We start from the raw sequence: 18485 nt of genomic DNA, 5'->3' as shown, positions 1-18485 counted from the left end.
CACTTGTAGACAGCATATATATGGGTCGTGTTTCTTATCTATTTGGCTACCCTGTGTCTTTTGATTGGAGCATTTAATCCATTTACACTTAAGGTTATTTATTATTGATAGATATTTATTGCTATTTTCCCAATGCCCATGTTCCTCTCTCAATTTTTTCATAAAGTAGTTCCTTTAGCATTTTTTGCAATGCTGGTTTGGTGGTAATGAACTCTTTTAGTCTTCTTTTGTCTGGGAAGCTTTTTATTTCACATTCTATTTTAAATGATAGCCTTGCTGGATAGAGCAATCTTGGATTCAGGTCCTTGCTTTTCATCACTCTGAATACTTTCATGCCAATCCCTTCTGGCCAGAAGTGTTTCTGCTGAGAAATCAGCTGAGTCAAATAGGAACTCCCTTGTAGGTAACTGACTCTCTCTTGTTGCCTTCAAGATTCTCTCTTTGTGTTTAATTTTGGCCATTTATTTATTTTATTTTGTTGCCATTTTGTGATGTGTTTTGGCATGGATCTCTTTGGGTTTAATCTTGTATGGGACTCTGTGCCTCCTGAATTTGTGTGACTTTTTTCTTCACTGGGCTCAGGAAGTTTTCTGTCATTATTTTTTCAAACACATTCTCGATCTCTTGCTTGCTTTCTTCTCCTTCTGGCATCCCTATGATACGGATGTTGTAAATTTCGTGGTGTCCCCACAATGAATTTTTAAACCATTGTTTCCTTTGACTTCACTGTAGTCAGTCATGTGGACTCTATTTAAATTCAGTTTATTTGGTTCCCATGACACTAGGCTCTTGGTGTTCCCCATGGTTGTGTTGTTGAACCTTTCCTGCTGGTGGATACCCTCAATGATCCTCCACATTCTGTGGTGACAATGGTCATCTCGCTGTGGGCAGCTTCTAAGTCACTTTATCCTGAATTATTAATGTGTCGGGAACGTTGTGGACACGACAAGGCCTCTCCACAGGGAATGCTCGTGCAGGGAGGGGAGAGAGCGGGGAGGTGGGAGGGGAGAAGTGGCGGCTTTTCTGGGTGGGCGGATGAGGGGTGCCGTTCCTGGCAGGGGACACGCACGCAGAGGCTGACTGGTGAGGAGGGAGTCAGGCCAAGGCTGTGAGGAGTGCTTGGGACCTTTCTCTTCAGCCGCTGATACTGTAGTCCAGGCTCGTAACTCGAGGCTTTCCACTGAGCGTCCTCCGTCTCCTCTCCCGCTGCCCACTCCCCGGGAACACAGGGCCCTGGCTCCCACACCTGCCAGCACCCTGTGTCCGTGTCTGAGCCCAGGCCTGACGCGCTGTCGGACCAGCTGACTTTCCCTCCCAGTGTCTGCTCCGTGTTGGCCTCTGCTGCCCCCACCCACTGAGCCCAGCCCCTGCCTCCGGGACGAGGACTGCGGACGTGGTGGCAGCTGCGGTGTTGATGGCCAGAGCAGAGCCACAGCAGGGGCTGCTCGGAGGCACATCAGGGGCACCTCAGGAGGGGTGTTGAGGACGCTGTCCCCCACGGCACCCTCCCAGCCCCCCCTCCCCACCGCTGTGCATGTTCACTCGCTGAGGCTTTGCTTCCCTGTAGGTTCTTGTCCCAGGCAGGCCCTGTCATGGCCAGGCTGTGGACATGCCCTTGCCTACGCGCACGTGAGGACAGAGGCTGCCCACCTTCTTTGGCTTGTAGTGGGGGTGGGAGAGAGGGTTTAGAACCTGGCAGTGTCCACCCCTCAGTCTCATTCAGGAACCTAGATGTTTCCTTGATTGTTCTGAGCGAGGCTTCCTGGCAGAACTTGCCGGGACGGTGGGAATGGTCCGTGGTCTGCACTGTGAGCCGCAGCCGCTGGGGAACACCTGGAAGGTGGCTGGTGAGGGAGACGGAGGCGCGTGCTTCCAGGGTATCTACTCTCAGTGCCGGCCACGGCTGCTGGCTTTCAGCCCCCTCCACGTCACACACGTGCTCTCAGCCGCCGTCACTGTCCCTCCTCCGTGCCTTTGCGCCTGTATTCTCCTTTCCAAACCGCCTCTGCCTGCCAGCCCAGTGGACACGCTCCTACTTTACAGCCTTGCCTGGTTCTTCCGACTAGCGGACACTCTGCACTCACATCCCGCTCCCCTCCCTTAAGATGAACAAGCTGCCCAAGCCCAGCCCTCTGCTATGTGCTGGGCCCACCCTCCGCGGCCTCCCCCGGCCTCTGCTCCTCTCACGATTCCCACGGTGCTCACTTGGTCTCCAGGTGACACTGGAGTTCACCTCACTGCCTGCCATTATCTGTCACCCTGTCCAGCTCTCCCTCCTTTCACATCGAGGCTCTGGGAGGGTTCTGGGCCCCATCGAGGTGCCCCTGGCCCCACCAGACTGACCCCCTGCTCAGCTGTAGCCAGTGCTCCCTCTGCCGTCACCATCTCCCCTGGGAGGCTTCGCAGGCACGACTCAGAGTTCATGTTTATCATGTTTCTCAGCAGAACCCAGCAAAGGCTCTCTGATCTCTGCCAGAGAAGTTCAGGGTCTTGCCATGGCATGAAAGGTCCCTAACATCTTCTTCCTCCTGGTTTTCTGCCCTTGTTCCCTCAGCTTTGCCAACACTCAGCCCCAGCCGTGCCCGCCTCAGCCCCTGGCTCCCTGCCCGCTGTTCCTTCAGGGCTTGCTGAGGAGCCTTGTCCAGACCACCTCCCTCTCTGGTGTGGCTCGGCCAGGACCCCTGTGCAGGCGCTCCTAGTGCATCGGCAGGGGAGGCAGCTGCTCACATGCCCCCCCCCCCCCCCCCCCGCAGGCTGAGCTCCCTCCGCACTGCCCTCTGTGCTGTGGCCTCGAGGCCGCCCAGCACTCTGACTGAAGGGCTGTCTGTGATCGCGGAAGTATCTTTTCCCTCCTGTTGGCGGTAACTCCTCGTGGGCAGGGACTGTCTTGCTCTCCCTGCACCAAGGACGGTGCTGGCACAGGATAGGTGCTCGGCTGGTGCTGCCTGCTGGGTGGCCACCTCTGCCGGATGGGAAGCCCCTGGCGATATCTGCCCAGTCCCAGGCTCCAGAGTTGCTGACGGGTCTGTGGTGTGAGCACACAGGCAGCTGATGGCCTTCCCTCCTCCCCAACACAGGCCGTGCTGTCTCCAGGGCACCATGAACGCCATCGTCGCCCTCTGCCACTTCTGTGAGCTCCACGGCCCCCGCACTCTCTTTTGCACGGAGGTTCTGCATGCCCCTCTTCCGAAGGGGGCTGGGGACAGCCCTGGCCAGGGGGAGCAGGCCGAGGAGGAGGAGGGTGGCATCCAGATGAGCAGTGGCATCTGCACGCACAGCCCGGCGGAAGGGGCCAGCACGGAGTCCAGCAGCCCGGGACCCAAGAAGTCAGACATGTGCGAGGCAAGTGTCGGGGGCTGGGCCGTTTCTCTCCCTCCAGGACGCGCGCTTGTGCTGGGGGCCTCCTGGGGGCAGCAGGGGCCGTGGTGCAGTGGATGGGCCTCCCAGGAGTGTGGTCTCCAGTGGTGTGTGCAGACCGTTCTCCATGGAGGGAGTTGGCTTCTTTTATATCCTTCTAGCTCTTTCCCTTCATCCTAGCCTCAGCCTTTCAACCCACCCTGTGCCAGCAGACTGTCGCCACCACCATCCCATTTGCCCTTCAGCCTCCCCACCACACGCTCTGTTCACACTCGTGTCCACATTGGCCCATCCCAGGCTCGATTCTCTCTGGCTGGTGTTCTAGGGCGCTTCCTCCTCGCGGGGTCCTGGGGCTCCTGTGTGCTGCTTTGTGAGCTCTGGGAAGCGGAGTTGAAGTTCCCTCACCAGGTCACTTCTTCACGTGAGGGACCTGGGTTGGGCCCTGCCATCAGAGGCAGTGTTGGATTCTGGCTCACACTGATGCTGATACCTGTGGCCTCTTCCTGAGACTCCTGCCAAGTGGCTGTGTCAACACCAAGGACAGATGCCAGCACAGCGCACTATGCGCCACTCGCAGCTGTGAGCCTCAGTTGTCCCTTCTGTATGATGGGCAGTCTCACTGATTTTCTCATAAGGCTGTTCTTTGGATTAAAGAGATAATGTGTGTGGAGCTTTTTGTTGTTGTTAATCCTCACCCAAGGATATTTTTCCCATTGATTTTTAGAGAGAGTGGAAGGGATGGGGGAGAGAAACATCGAAGTGAGAGAGACACATCAATTGGTTGCCTCTCCCACATGCCCTGACTGGGGCTGGGGATTGAACCTGCAACCCAGGTACATGCCCTTGACCAGGAATCAAACCGGTGACCCTTTGGTGCGTGGACCGACTCTCTAACCACTGAGAACACCGGCCAAGGCTGTAGAGCTTTCTTAACACCTGCTACGTAAGTGCTCAGTATATTGGATCTGTTACTCGTACCCTGTGAAACCTTTGTGGTCTTTGCATCCTGGGTGTCCTCGTCAGGAAACAGCGAAATCCTCAGGGAAGTATAACTGGCATGCAGTTAGGACTGTATGGAGTCTCCACTTCAGCTCTGCACAGGGCAAGAAAGCATGGTGCCTGCTTCCCGACTAACTGGTTTTCTTTTCCTTCTCGTGGGCAGGGCTGCCGGTCACTTGCTGTGGGGCATCCCGGGTACCTGAGCCACGATAAAGAGACTTCGATTAAATATGTCAGCCATCAGCACCCCAGCCACCCCCAGCTCTTCAGCATTGTCCGCCAGGCCTGCGTGCGCAGCCTGAGCTGTGAGGTGGGCACTGCGGTGTGGGAGGGGGTGGCTGTTTTTGGGGATCTCATGTACCCCAGGATTCCCTGAACAGGCCCAGGGGGCTATGGGAAGGAAGACAGGAGTCAGTCCTATAGAGAAGCTGCAGGCAGACCCTGAGCTGGGCGGGGGGTGGAGGGGGGCCGCTACGGGGCCCCTTCTCCACAATCCACCCCGGGGGCCTCTTCTCCACAGTCCACCCTGGGGGCCTCTTCTCCGCAGTCCACCCCGGGGGCCCCTTCTCCACAGTCCAAAACACACTGTGCTGGGCTAGTGGCTTCTAAGTGGCTGCTAACTTATCACTTGAAGCACCAAACTTGTTATTTGTTGATTCTTAATGGACACATTTCTAAGGTAGGGGATATTTCTGGGCATGTAGTTTACCCCTCAGTCAGCATGTGCTCTCAGATCCTCCTGAAGAGGGAGTCCATTGTTTCTAAACTATGTGGCTGCTGCTGTTGAGTTTCAGTCTTAGCTTTTAGGTTTTTTATCTCTCAGGAAGAATTCATAATCCAGTAACTGAGACTTCCTGTCACTATGCCCACTTGGTCAGACCACTGAGCCCCCGCTCTCAGGCTCACTTACTGTTCCGTGTGCCCACCTTCAGCTCTTTCCCGCCTCTTGCTATTCTGCTCCTAACCTGCTGGCTGGCAGGCGATCATGCCCAAAGGGGTTGTGTGTACAGGGAGCATGGCTGTCATGGGACCCGAGTCCTCCTACAAATGCAGCACATTTTATCACATGGGCTCTGCAGTGGCTGTCTCACCTGCCGCTCTCCAGTGTGTTTAGAGTGATGTTGGCAGATAGGAGTCTGGGGTAGATTTATTTGTGTCGGAGTTACTTAGGGCTCAAGGTAGAAAAAAGTAATGAGCCTACTTGGCTGGCCCTTGCACTCCATGATAACAAACAGTTGGGTCCCAGGAGGAGACGGGAGCAGTTTTCCTCCCATTCCCTCCTCTTTCCTTCCCCATAATTAACGTGGCTGATGAGTGCAGGAAGGGAATCTGAGCGGGAGGCTGACTCTGTCCTGGAAGCAAGGCGAGGACTGTCTTTGGCGCAGGTCTGTCCTGGCCGTGAAGGCCCTATCTTCTTCGGGGACGAGCAGCACGGGTTTGTGTTCAGCCACACCTTCTTCATCAAAGACAGCCTGGCCCGCGGCTTCCAGCGCTGGTACAGCATCATCACCATCATGATGGACCGCATCTACCTCATCAACTCCTGGCCCTTCCTGCTCGGGAAGATCCGCGGGATCATCGATGAGCTCCAGGGCAAGGCGCTCAAGGTGGCCCCGATGGGGGAACGGGCGGCGGGGTGTGTGCGGTGGTCCTGCCGTGGCTGCTCTGCTAGTAAATTGTCGTTTCCTGGCCTTAGGGTCGGAGTTGTGGCCGGAGGCCCGGCAGTCGGCCAGTCAGTCCGGTTGCTTTTCTGGTCTCTGATGTCCTGGTCTGGTTCAGCTCTGGCTTCTTGGCTGCAGTCAGACCTGGCTTCATCTGATGTCTTTGTCCTCTGGCCTCCATTGCAAAGGCCTGGTCACTAACCAGGCTGCAGACCTGCCACCCCCAGCTGGCATTGCACCTCAGGGCCAGCCAGGTGATGCCTGGCAACAGTTTTTCTCTGGCTCAGGTTGCTTGTCCATTGCAGGGACTGGTGGGATCTGCTTGTTGTAGGGTCCCGACAGCCATGTTGCTCGTTTGCCTGCTCGAGGGAAGTGAGGGTGCTGGTCACATGTCCTCCCACATGCTCTGTGCGATGAGCCCTCCATGTGCCTGGAGTGGGAGGACTGGACAGATGTGGAGCATGACAGTCGTGGCCGTGAGCACGCCTGCTGCCTCAGTGTCCCTCCAGCGCCCCAGAAGGCCTTCGTAGGAGAGGCAGGGGTGTCCCGACAGCTGGGGAGCAGACCCTTCTGTCGGAATCACGAGACTGGCGCTCTGTGCTCTGCGTGGGGTGGGGACAGGCTTCGGGGCAGCATCGGGATGCTGGCTGGGAGCCCACGGCTGCTTGGCTGCTGTGCTTGGGTACAGGGCTCCCTCCTCTGCGTTGCAGGTGTTTGAGGCAGAGCAGTTCGGGTGCCCACAGCGCGCCCAGAGGATGAACACAGCCTTCACCCCATTCCTGCACCAGAGGAACGGCAACGCCGCCCGGTCGCTCACCTCCTTGACCAGCGATGACAACCTCTGGGCGTGCCTGCACACCTCTTTTGCGTGGTAAGGAGAACGCAGGCCTTTCAGCAGCTCTGGAGAGAGCAGGGAGGACTTCGGGGAGAGCAGTGTTGGTGCCTCTGTGGTATGCAGTGTACTGAGCACTGACCTGGACCCGGTTCTCCCTGAGGGGGTGCAGGACGCGTCCTGTAGAGCTCCCTTCCCAGTGATGTTTCTGAATGCTAGTCCCAGCGTGCACGCTCCCTCCCAGGAGCACGCCTGTGCCTTTCCCTTCCCTCTTCTTCCCCACAGGCGCCCTTCCTAAACTCTAAGGGCCCCCAGGAGACTTGCAGCCAGGGGCCAGTGGGCAGTGGCTGCTCCCAGCTCGTTTCAGGCTAACCTCTGGCCCTGTCCTCAGGCCCCCTTTTCTCGGACTTCTTACTGAGCCCAAGCAGCCCAGCTGAGGCTCATTTCCCCAGCGAGTCCCTCTCCTGTTGCTTCTATCCTAGGCCCTTTGTTTCGCTGTCCCCAGCCTTAATAAACGTCCTCTAAAAAACAGCTAGGCCCGGCCGCTGTGGCTCCCTGGTTGAGCGTCTACCTATGAACCAGGAGGTCACGGTTCAATTCCCAGTCAGGACACACACCCCCGATCCCCAGTGGGGGGTGTGCAGGAGGCAGCCAATCAGTAATTCTCTCTCCTCATTGATGCTTCTGTCCCTCCCTTTTCCTTCTCTCTGAAATCAGTAGAAATACATTTTTAAAAAAAAGATAGTCGCATTCCAAGACAAGGGATCTTCTCCCTTCTTTGTAGCCAGTGATGAGCATTTACCTCCCACACCTTCCGTGGTCAGGAGTGGAGAGAGGCTCAGCTGGCCGGTCCGGCTCAGGTTCTAAGGAGGTTTCCGCCATCCGGTTTGGCTCCCTCACGGGGCTGGCACGGGGGTGCTGGCTGTGGGCGGGAGGCCTCAGCCCCTCGCGTGCGGACAGACAAGCTGACTTCCCTCAGAGTGAGCGACCAAGGAGAGCAGGGGGTGGGATATGCAAGGTCCTGACCGGCCGCAGCCCACACGGCCGTGTCCCGCTGTTGGTTAGGAATGTGCTGTGTCCCCGAGGCCAGCCTCGCTGGAGGAGAGGCTTAGTCTTCCGCTTTGGAAGGGAGGAGCGTCCGTGGATTTGTGATGTATTTGAAATGACCACTGTTTGTCCTCTGGCCACCGATTGTTTCAGTCCCTCCATTGCAAGATCCTCCGAAGACCCCCCCACATTCTCATTCCTGTGCCGTCAGTGTGAAGTCTAGGGCTCATTGTCTAAGGTCTTGGTGGGCGAGGAGCTCAGAGGGGGACCCTCGGGTGCAGCTCCCAAGACCTGCGAATCCCACCTCCCACATCCATCGCTCCTGGCTCTTAAAGATCACTTCTTTTTTTTTTTTTCTTTTTAGTGAGTCTTTTTTTTTTTTTTTTAATTGATTCTTCACAGAGAGGAAGGGAGAGAGACAGAGAGTTAGAAACATCGATGAGAGAGAAACATCGATCAGCTGCCTCCTGCACATCCCCAACTGGGGAAGTGCCCGCAACCCAGGTAATGCCCTTGACCGGAATCGAACCTGGGACCTTTCAGTCCGCAGGCCGACGCTCCATCCACTGAGCCAAACCGGTTTCGGCAAAGATCACTTCTATGTAGGACGTTTCTAAGCGGCTCAGAGTAGAATTAACAGCACCGTGCACGCGGCATCCCTGTCGTCCAGCTTTGGCAGCTGTCAGCATCTGCTTTTTCATGTGCCCCTCCCTTTTTCCTAGAGTTTTTTACAGCAAATGTCAATTGTATCATTTCAGCTGCAAAACCATGATCATATCCGACAAAATGGACTAATTTCTTAGTACCATCCAGCCCAGTCCACATTCACTTTTCCTGTTTTGCCTCACAAGTGACTTTTGAATTGGGTCACACGCAGTGTGTGGATTGTTGTAAATCTCTTATCTGAAATAGTGTCTCCTGCCCTGCTTTTCCTGTGCCTTTTGTTGGGGGAGCTGGGCCATTGGTTTCTTTTGCTCTGTTTTCTATAAACTGGGAGTTAGAGCGAGAGGCTTGAGGGGCGTCGGGTTCAGCTTTCTCCTGACGAGAGACATGAGGGCTCTGTTCTCAGGCTCCTGAAGGCGTGTGGCAGCCGGCTGACGGAGAAGCTCCTGGAGGGCGCGCCCACCGAGGACACCTTGGTCCAGATGGAGAAGCTCGCGGGTAAGCGGGGCGCCCTCTGCCCACGCGGCCTTGGGGCCATCCCAGCCAGCGGCCTCCTCAGGCCGGCAGAGAGCTGACCGGGGGACCCTGGGGGTAAGCCCACGAGGAGCCTCTCAGAGAAGCTTGCCCTTTAGCCCATGCGCTCCTGTCTTGATTTCCTGTCTCATCCTCCTGGACAGTCCAGGAGCGTCTGTGACCCAGGCAGCCGGGAAAAGCCCCTGTCGGGCTGTGTAAGGATTGGCTGATGGGAAGCTTTCTTGTCCCTGTTTTATCGTTAACCAAGTGCTTGGCCTCTCCAGATTCTCGTACTCTGCTCGCTAGCAACACAGAGCTGTGCTGCCGCCGGGCCAGGGTTCCCATCAAGGGCGGCGGTTCCCGCTTCACTGTCTCTGGGCCGCCCTCTCAGGTGTGGGGTCAGCTCTTCGTGTCTGGGCGCAGGGCCCGTGCGCTCAGGAACTCCCCGGGAACCCCTGGTCCCGCCGGCTGTGCTTTCCTCCAGAGGGCCTTCGCTTGGTGGTTGAGGTCTACAGTCTCAGCGGCGTGGTGGGTGATCCGACTGTGGTGCGTGTGTGTAGCTTGCTGCTAGCCATGCTGGTGTGCTGCAGTGGCAGATAATTGACCTTAAAACACTGGAGCTGTCGCAAGGCCCCTCCTGCAGTCAGGTGACTTCCACACGCTTGCACGCAAACCCTCTCCTGAGTTGGGAAAAGCAAATAGTTTCCGCGAGAGCAGAAGGTACTCAGAAGAGAGAAAACTTGGCAGTCATGGCCAGGCTGGCCCTAGAGTGTCCATTATTGTAGTGATTGTAAGTTTCCAGGCTAGTGAAGATGGTGAGAGTTCCTTGCACAGAGAGCCCCGTGCATCGGACAACCTTCCAGGGCTTCTGTCACATCTCGGTCTGTGTCCTGGTCACAGGAGGCTCAGAGCACAGGCTCGGGGGCGGCTGACCCATCTGCAGGGCCTGCCTTCTGCTCTGTTCCATGTGCTGGGCATAGCCCTCCCTGAGGGCCTCACCAGGTGAGGATTGTATGAAGACTAATTGAAATAACAGACATTTCTTTATCTTTAAAATGAGGAGGATGGTATTGAGGGTGAAAGGGTGAGGAGGTGAGGAAGCCCCTGGAGTGGTGCCAGGCCGTGGAGGAGCTCAGGCAGCCAGGCTCTGTCCTCCGTGCCGTTTGCGTGACCTTTCCCCTGTGGGAACCGCGCAGTTCTGCAGGTGCCTGGCAACGCAGTGAGGCTCTGGGCCCTCCCAGCCCACCGCAAGGCTTGTAGGGTAAGAGTAGTATAGCCCTGCCGGTGTGCTTAGTGGATAGAGCTTCGGCCTGTGGACGGAGGGTCATGGGTTTGATTCCCCATCAAGAGCACGTACCTGGGTTGCAGGTTCCATCCCCAGCCCTGGTTGGTGTGTGTGGGAGGTAGCCAATCGATGTGTCTCTCACATCGATGTGTCTCTCTCTCCTCCTCCCCGCTCCGTTCTGCTCTCTAAAAATCAGTGGGAAAAATGTTCTCGGGTGAGAATTAACAACAGTAAAGAGTAGTGGAGGTGGCTGGCCCCAATCAGCAATCCACGGCCTCTAGTAGCTTAACCATGAGGGGCCTTGGGCTGAAGTGGTCACACAAGGAGACCATCGCAGCCAGGAAGTGGGGGAGTCCAGGGGGCGGCAGGCTTCATAACTGTCTTTGTTGTCCGTCTTGCAGATTTAGAAGAGGAATCAGAAAGCTGGGACAACTCGGAGGCTGAAGAGGAGAAAGCCTCTGTCTTGCCAGAGGGTGCAGAGGGGCGGGAGCTGACCAAATGCCCCACAGGTTCCTCCTCGCTCTCAGACTGTGAGAGCTGGCAGCCCCGAAAGCTGTCCGTCTTTCAGTCCCTTCGGCACATGAGACAGGTAGGCAGCAGGGGCCAGAGCCGCGCCCCCCCCCCTCGTCCCCTCCAGCACACTTGGTCCTCGGGGCTCATGGTGTTCAAGACCCGCAGGGACGGTGGTGAGGAGTGACCACCACCCTCCTTGGTGGCTGCGGGTCCATGCCCGTCAGGGCACATGCAGGAATTCACCAGTGAAACAGCAAATGGAGGTCTCTCTCTCTACAAAAGCAGTCACTAAAACAAACAGCATATCCTTGAGAAGATTGAAAACGGGGGGCGGGGGCTGGTCTGGATGAGAGCAGTGTGGGCGGGGCGGGGAGCAGCGTGGCGGGGACAGGCCCGGTGGGAGGAGCGCTGGCTGGAGCAGTCTGGCTCTGGGCGCTGGGTTTGCCACGTCGCGCAGCGTCTGGGTGTGGAGTGAAGGCTGTGGAGACCCTGCTCTTCCTGGGCCTGCAGTGCCCTGACACCTGCCACTTGCTTTCACGTGGTTCAGCAAAGTAAAGTGTGTAGCCAGAGAAGGTAAATGTTGCTAATACTTTTTCTGCTTCAAGGATTTGAAAATAAAAATGAGAAAAAGTTCTTATAAAACGTGCAAGAGTTTTAGGATCTGATTTTAGGTACAAATCTGGGGACTACTATCTGCCTTCTGACCTTGGGCAAGCCAGTCAGCCTCCCCGAGAATCTAAGTGGCTGCTTCTCTGACCTGCCTGCCTTGACTGTACAGAGAAGGTTCTAGATGGACACACAAGTAGCATCAGTTGGACAGAATGCACATTCAGGGCAGAGAGCACCGAGCTCTGTTTTTCAGGTCCTGGGTGCCTCGTCTTTTCGCATGTTGGCCTGGCACGTTCTCATGGGGAACCAGGTGATCTGGAAAAGCAGGGACACAGACCTTGTCCTGTCAGCTTTTGAAGTTCTCCGGGTAAGGGTGTCTTCTGTTCTTCCTTGTTCTATAGCAGGACAGTATTTGTTGGGTGTGATTGTTAGGGTGCACTGATGCTCCTTCCTGAGATCCGTGTTTCCCTCCACTATTAAAAATGACAGTTATTTATGGCTTTTATTTCTAGTGGAAGGAGTCTTTGCTTCCTGATAGATTGAGAACTAATGACCCTCTCTCCCGTCCTCATCCCCTGAGGCACTTGCAGAAGCCATGGGGTGGTCACAGCTGCTGTGGCAGCAGCTCTGGGTCGCCGCACTGCCTCTGCACAACAGTCCGATGGGGGTGGTGCAGGGGCAGCACGCTGTCCCATCCCAGAGGTGCCATGGGTGCCACGGCCCGGGTTTGGCGCTCATGTGTTTAAGTCACTAGAAAGTGTGATGCCTGCCGTCTGCTGCGTAGGCCTGTGAGGCACAAAGTGAATATGACAATCTCTCAGAAAGCATGGAATCTCTTTGTTGGGTGCAGGAAGAGACCGCTATCTGAGCAATACAAGAGTTATATAGGAATTAGCACCATAAAGCAAGAGGCAGCACGAGTTACACCTGACCAGTGGCCAGGAGACACCCAGGGGGCTGAGTGACCAGGGACGCCTCCTGGGAGGAGGGAGACTTTGGATGGCGCTGCAGAGGGTCCTGGAAGGTGGGTGAGGGAGCCAGGCAGGGCCAGCGTGTTCCATCTGCTGTGGGTTCTGAGTCCCTCTCTCCTCTCCAGACCATGCTGCCCGTGGGCTGTGTGCGCGTCATCCCTTACAGCAGCCAGTACGAGGAGGCCTACCGCTGCAACTTCCTGGGGCTCAGCCCCCACGTGCAGATCCCCACCCACGTGCTCTCCTCAGGTGCGTGCTCTCCTCACCTGAGGCCCAGCGCCCAGGGCTTAGACGTGGGCCGGGCCTTCGCTGTGCGTTCGAGGATGTCGCCTGCTGGCCTTGGGAGCAGGGGGTACCCCATTGCAGGACCAGCTTTCCCAGTGCCATTGGGCCTTTGTTTTCTGCCTTTAAAATGGATGAGGTTTGGACTGGACCACTTCATAGTGAGGGTGGCTTACAGGGCATGGTTTTCAGTCGGGGGCAGGCCGCAGTCTGGGAGTGGGAACAGCCAGTGGCTGTCAAAGGACTGTAGTTGCGTCTGGGCAGGTGAGTCAGGGATGCCGCCGAGCTGGGGGCTTGCTGGGCTGCGACAGCCGCCTTCATAGTCCATGTGTCTCGTGGGCTCCTTTGCTCTCATGTTCTGTCAAACTTCCTTGTTCTCTCCAAGTGTTTCTTCCGTTTACATGTCTTTTTTAAAACAAGAGCTTATTTGAGCCAAAACTGAGGACATGCTGGGGAGCATGATCTCAGATGCTCCCCTTTTATAGGCCTTAATTGCATCTTCCGCATCCATTGCTCAGCCGGCTCCGCCCTCAGCACCCGCAAGCTTACTACCAAGAAGCTAATCAGCACCCCTCATTTTTGGTTTAGGAAGCTCAGGAGTCAGCCTGGGTGCCATCGCAGCTGCCAAGGCAGCCGGGGCTTCCAACACCGACGAGGGGCAGCCCTGCGCTCGGGTGGTGGGAGGGGCAGTGGCAGAGCGGCTGGCCTCCACAGCCCTGAGCAGCCTCCATTCAGCACCGAGGCTGGGCCTCTGTCCTGGGTCCGATTCAGAACGCAGGCTCAGGTTTCAGGATGGGCTTAAAGTCTTACCACTTCTAGTGGCTTCCGGCGAGTCACTTGGCTTCTGAGTCCGTTTCCCTGTCTACAGAATGGGGGAATTGTGGCACCTCTCTCTAGTGGTCATAGGGCTGTTTAGTAGTATGGAAATTGAGGTATATAATTAGTATTATTGTAAAATAATATGGTGTTAGTGTAACAAAGTTAAACCTTAACTGTTTACAAATAAACCACAGAAAGTTTTAAATGCCCAAGTGTTCATCTCCGGAGACAGGTTATCCCTGGGTGATCAGGTGATTTGAGCAGCAGGCAGAGGTGGGCTTGCTGCCGAGTGGAGGACGCTCCTGGGAGCAGTGCGTTTGTATTGCTGCAGAATTCGCTGTCGTAGTGGAGGTCCACACAGCCGCTCCCTCCAGCCTCCCCCCGGCTGGGTGTGAGGACGACCAGTCTCTGAGCAAGTACGAGTTCGTGGTGACCAGTGGGAGTGCTGTGGCTGCAGACCGAGGTGGGTGCTTCTGGGCGGCGCCTGCACCACGAGATTGGGAGAGGGAGTGCGCCTCCCCTCCTGGGCTGACCCTCCTCCCCCGCCTGCTGTGCCCCTCCCTGTTCCCAGTGGGCCCGACCATTCTGAATAAGATGGAAGCTGCTCTGACCAACCAGAATCTGTCTGTGGATGTGGTTGACCAGTGCCTCATCTGCCTCAAAGAAGAGTGGATGAAGTAAGTACTGGCCACTGCACTCCTGGGGCGTTCATTGCTGATGAGAGGGCTGGATTGCCGGCAGCAATGTGTCTGCTAAGGAGAACCAGAAGCTGTTTTCAGAGAAAGAGGTGAGGCTGTGGCTACCGGAGAGCAGTTAAGAGCACAGGTTAAGAGTGAGTTCAATCACCAGCTCCACTACGAATATATTAGCTGGGTGACACCATGCAAGTGACCTGGTGCCAAGCTTCAGGCTGCTCCTCTATGAGACAGGGGTGACACCTGCCTCCAAGGGAAGCATTTATTTTTGCTGCTTAATTAACTTTAAAAATCTGAAAGTCAGATAAATAGGTATTTCTGTTTTACTGAAGCAAGTTACTTTATTTCCTCCTGCCTTCTTAGTAATTTTTTGTCAAATTTAATTAGTAAAACATTATCCTGATTTCAAATAATACAGCGAAGCTTAGGATCAACCAAATTCTTTGATGAATTTAAGGGAAAATTTTTTTTCTCCTTTTTTCCCATTTTGATACACCAACCATATTACCCAAGGCTGTCACTGATGGGCAAACTAGAGACCCTAAGGTTGCAGGTGGTCTGCGGCCCTGCTGTGCTGTCCCTTCTGAGGGTTTGAATTCCAGCTCTGCTTGCAGACCAGAGCTCAGTGATTGTGCTGTGGCATCTGAGTGTTTTGTTTGGTTTTCTGCAGCAAAGTGAAGGTCCTTTTCAAATTCACCAAGGTGGACAGTCGGCCCAAAGAGGACACGCAGAAGCTCCTGAGTATCCTCGGAGCGTCTGAGGAGGACAACGTCAAACTGCTCAAGTTCTGGATGACAGGCCTGAGCAAAACCTACAAGTCCCACCTCATGTCCACGGTCCGGAGTCCCCCGGCCACAGAGCCTCGTAATTGACCCACCATGGAAGTCAGTCTGGGATGCCTTCTGGGAAGTGGTGATGGCCATCCTTGCCATTGCACTCAGAGATTGGGTGTCTGGTGGCCGTCATAGGCTGTCCCATCCTGCACTGCTGGCACGGAGCTGTGTCCGAGCAGGGCATGCAAACTGTTGGGGCTGAACTATGCCTGTGTGTGGGATTTGGGTGTGGTGAGTTCTTGGGATCATCCCACCAGCTGTTTCCATTGCTCCAGCCTGAAGAGGACCGTGGGAGACTTGTGACAAGGACAGGCCCCTGCACCAGTGCACCCCTGTGAGAGAAGACGAAGGAAACTGTGTCTCCTGTCGCTCATGGACTTAGATCTCAACTTTTATAGGGAAGACACGTCAGGCCAGTCCTGACCTGGGTATTTTAGCCACAATATCATAACTTTCTCTTGAGGTTAACATTCAAAACTTTCTGTTCTGAAATGCAGCAAGAGTTCTCCAGGTATTAAATGCACACATGTAGTATCGCTACAGTTGTGGATTTTCAAGACAGGTGCTGATCCTTAGTCATTTTTAGTAACCTGGTTTTGAGTTAGGGCTCTGGGACAGGCTTTCAGAGTAAAGAGGAGGTATTCCTCATCGGTGGGTCCTTGGGAACTCATGTTCTGAAGTCATGTGACTACCAAGTCTTCTGGCCATGCTGTCCTGGTATTGCTCTGAAATTACCCTATAGTTTGAGGTCAAGCCCCTGATCTTTGTTACACAAAGATGACACTTTGCCGAAATGTTCATGGAGCCATTTGACTTGCCCAGCTCACTGTGTGCTCTTCCACGTCACTTTGTTTTTATTGCTTCTTTACACACTCACATTTGGCTGCAGTTAATCTTCAGAGCATGGTGACTTAAGGTAAGATCATCTCATCCTCTCTGCATTTTTATAAGGGTTCATGGTTTGGAGGGATTTTCCAGCAGTTTTGCTGATTTGTTTAGTTTTTGTTTGTTTATATTTAACATGAAGACTAAGTATATGACTAGGTATCTGTATTATGTAAGAACATCGAAACAATAAATATGTATTTTTATAACATATTGACCACATGGTTTCATAACTAAAGTTTTCTTGGGATCAATCACAGAAAATATGGTTAAAATAACACCAGTAATGATATAATTATTTTGGAACTTGAGTCTGTTAAAGGCTTACAACTTCCAGGGAAAGACTGGTAAACTGGTTAATTTTGGTCAATTTCAGCTCTTGGCACAGCAGCAGCTACCCCTCCCCTACCCCCAGCTGCATGGCAGGCAGTGTTCAGCAGCTTGCACACAGCGTGGGAGCTAGGATGGTAAAAGGGACCCTGTCCTAACTATTAGAGATCTGTGCTCCCATCACTGATTGCTACTTCTGATCACAAAGGTGCAGGCAAAGAGATTGGCAGCCGTTGTTGTTGCACCTCTCCCCTTGTTGCAAGCCCCTCCTCTAGCTGAAGTGACTAGTGGGAGACTTAATGGGCTGTGCCCTCCTCCACCCACTTCAGTTTTTGCTTTTCTTCTTTCAGGAGCCAGATATGAAAGACTATGACATTCAAACATAACCAAGCATATGGGGGAAATTAGGTGGCTGCATACCCACTGTTTACTCACAAAGGACATGAGAAAAACAAGTTTACACCTCTGGCCTATTCTTGACAAAGAGACAGCTGACAACAATAAAAATAAGTGAAAAAAAACAAAAGCAACAAAACATTGGGGAGGAGTATCTGATTTTCAGTTAATACATTACTAGATGTGTTTAAAAAAATCATAAGGCATACAAAGAAATAGGAACATATGGCCCCATTCAAATGAAAAAATAAACAGAATCTGTCCATTAAGAAAAAGACTTAATGACAAATATATTACAGATCTAAAACAATTGTCTTAAGATGCAAGAACTAAAGGAAGATGTGGAGAAAAGAAAAGAATGTGTGAACAAAATGAAAATATCAGACAAAAAAAACGTAAAAATAAACCAAGAAGAAATTCTTTTTTTTAAATTAAATCTTTATTGTTCAGATTACATTTGTTCCTCTTTTTCCCCCCCCCCCATAACTCCCCTCCTCCCAGTTCCCGCCCCACCCTCCGCCCTCACTCCCCACCCACTGTCCTCATCCATAGGTGCACGATTTTTGTCCAGTCTCTTCCCGCATCTCCCACTCCCCTTTCCCCCCCAAGAATAGTCAGTCCATTCTCTTTCTATGTCCCTGATTCATTATAATCACCAGTTCATTCTGTACATCAGATTATTTATTCACTTGATTCTTAGATTCACTTGTTGATAGATGTGTATTTGTTGTTCATAATTTGTATCTTTACCTTTTTCTTCTTCCTCTTCTTAAAGGATACCTTTCAGCATTTCGTATAATACTGGTTTGGTGGTGATGAACTCCTTTAGTTTTTCCTTATCTGTGAAGCTCTTTATCTGACCTTCAATTCTGAATGATAGCTTTGCTGGATAAAGTACTCTTGGTTGTAGGTTCTTGGTATTCATCACTTTGAATATTTCTTGCCACTCCCTTCTGGCCTGCAAAGTTTCTGTTGAGAAATCAGCTGACAGTCGTATGGGTATTCCCTTGTAGGTAATTGAGTCTCTTTCTCTTGCTGCTTTTAAGATACTCTCTTTGTCTTTTGCTCTTGGCATTTTAATTATGACGTGTCTTGGTGTGGTCCTCTTTGGATTCCTTTTGTTTGGGGTTCTCTGCGCTTCTTGGACCTGTAAGTCCATTTCTTTCACCAGGTGGGGGAAGTTTTCTGTCATTATTTCTTCAAATAGGTTTTCAATATCTTGCTGTCTCTCATCTTCTGGTACCCCTATAATTCTGATGTTGGTGCGTTTGAAACTGTCCCAGAGGCTCCTTACACTATCTTCGTATTTTCGGATTCTTTTTTCATTTTGCTTTTCCGGTTGGGTGTTTTTTGCTTCTTCGCATTTCAAATCTTTGACTTGATTCTTGCGCTCCTCTGGTCTGCTGTTGGGTGTCTGTATAATATTCTTTATTTCAGTCAGTGTATGCTTAATTTCTAGTTGGTTCTTTATCACAACATCGAGGGTCTCATTAGATTTCTTGAGGCTCTCATCAAGTTTATCGGCAGTTTCTAGCAAATTATTGAAAGCCCTCAAAAGTGCGTTTTTTAGCCCTATATCCTCCATTTCTGTCATGTTTTTTTGTCTCCACATTTTTTATGCTTTCTTGGTGCACCCCCTTGTGGTCTTTGTGCGCAGTCTTGTTCTAGTTAAGCCTTAATTGTTGTCGGCAATACTAGGGGTGAATTGACCTCCAGGCTAACTGGCTATGAGAGTCAGCTGTGTCTGCAGTGGGAGAGCTTCTGTGCTGAATCTCTAGGGCGGTGCTAATCTAGC

The 18485-nt window shown here is 53.2% G+C and overlaps 1 protein-coding gene across 6 annotated transcripts; it reads left to right on the top strand.

Moving 5' to 3' along the window:
• The first annotated feature begins 1567 nt into the window (after window positions 1–1567).
• FLCN (folliculin) lies at window positions 1568–16177 on the top strand. 6 transcript variants are annotated; one of them, XR_002826758.1, is made up of 12 exons: window positions 1572–2661; window positions 3078–3342; window positions 4520–4666; window positions 5742–5963; window positions 6728–6888; window positions 8966–9057; window positions 10759–10946; window positions 11733–11846; window positions 12576–12699; window positions 13883–14014; window positions 14123–14338; window positions 14917–15053. XR_002826758.1 is itself a non-coding variant. In XM_023746015.1 (12 exons), the coding sequence occupies exons 2-12, from the start codon at window positions 3100–3102 to the stop codon at window positions 15116–15118; spliced, it is 1731 nt and encodes a 576-aa protein (XP_023601783.1). In that variant the 5' UTR covers window positions 2046–2661; window positions 3078–3099. The 6 variants fall into 6 exon arrangements, 5 of the variants coding, with proteins under 5 accessions (XP_023601786.1, XP_023601784.1, XP_023601783.1 ...); XM_023746015.1 differs by having other exon boundaries at window positions 2046–2661; window positions 14123–14228; window positions 14917–15118; XM_023746018.1 differs by lacking the exon at window positions 14123–14338 and having other exon boundaries at window positions 1568–2661; window positions 14917–15059.
• The last annotated feature ends 2308 nt before the right edge of the window (window positions 16178–18485 follow it).

Source organism: Myotis lucifugus, unplaced genomic scaffold (assembly GCF_000147115.1).
Source record: "Myotis lucifugus unplaced genomic scaffold, Myoluc2.0 scaffold_616, whole genome shotgun sequence".
In the NCBI taxonomy this organism is placed as follows: domain Eukaryota; kingdom Metazoa; phylum Chordata; class Mammalia; order Chiroptera; family Vespertilionidae; genus Myotis; species Myotis lucifugus.
The sequence above is the reverse complement of the archived record's forward strand: the minus strand, read 5'-3'. Positions and strand labels throughout refer to the sequence as shown.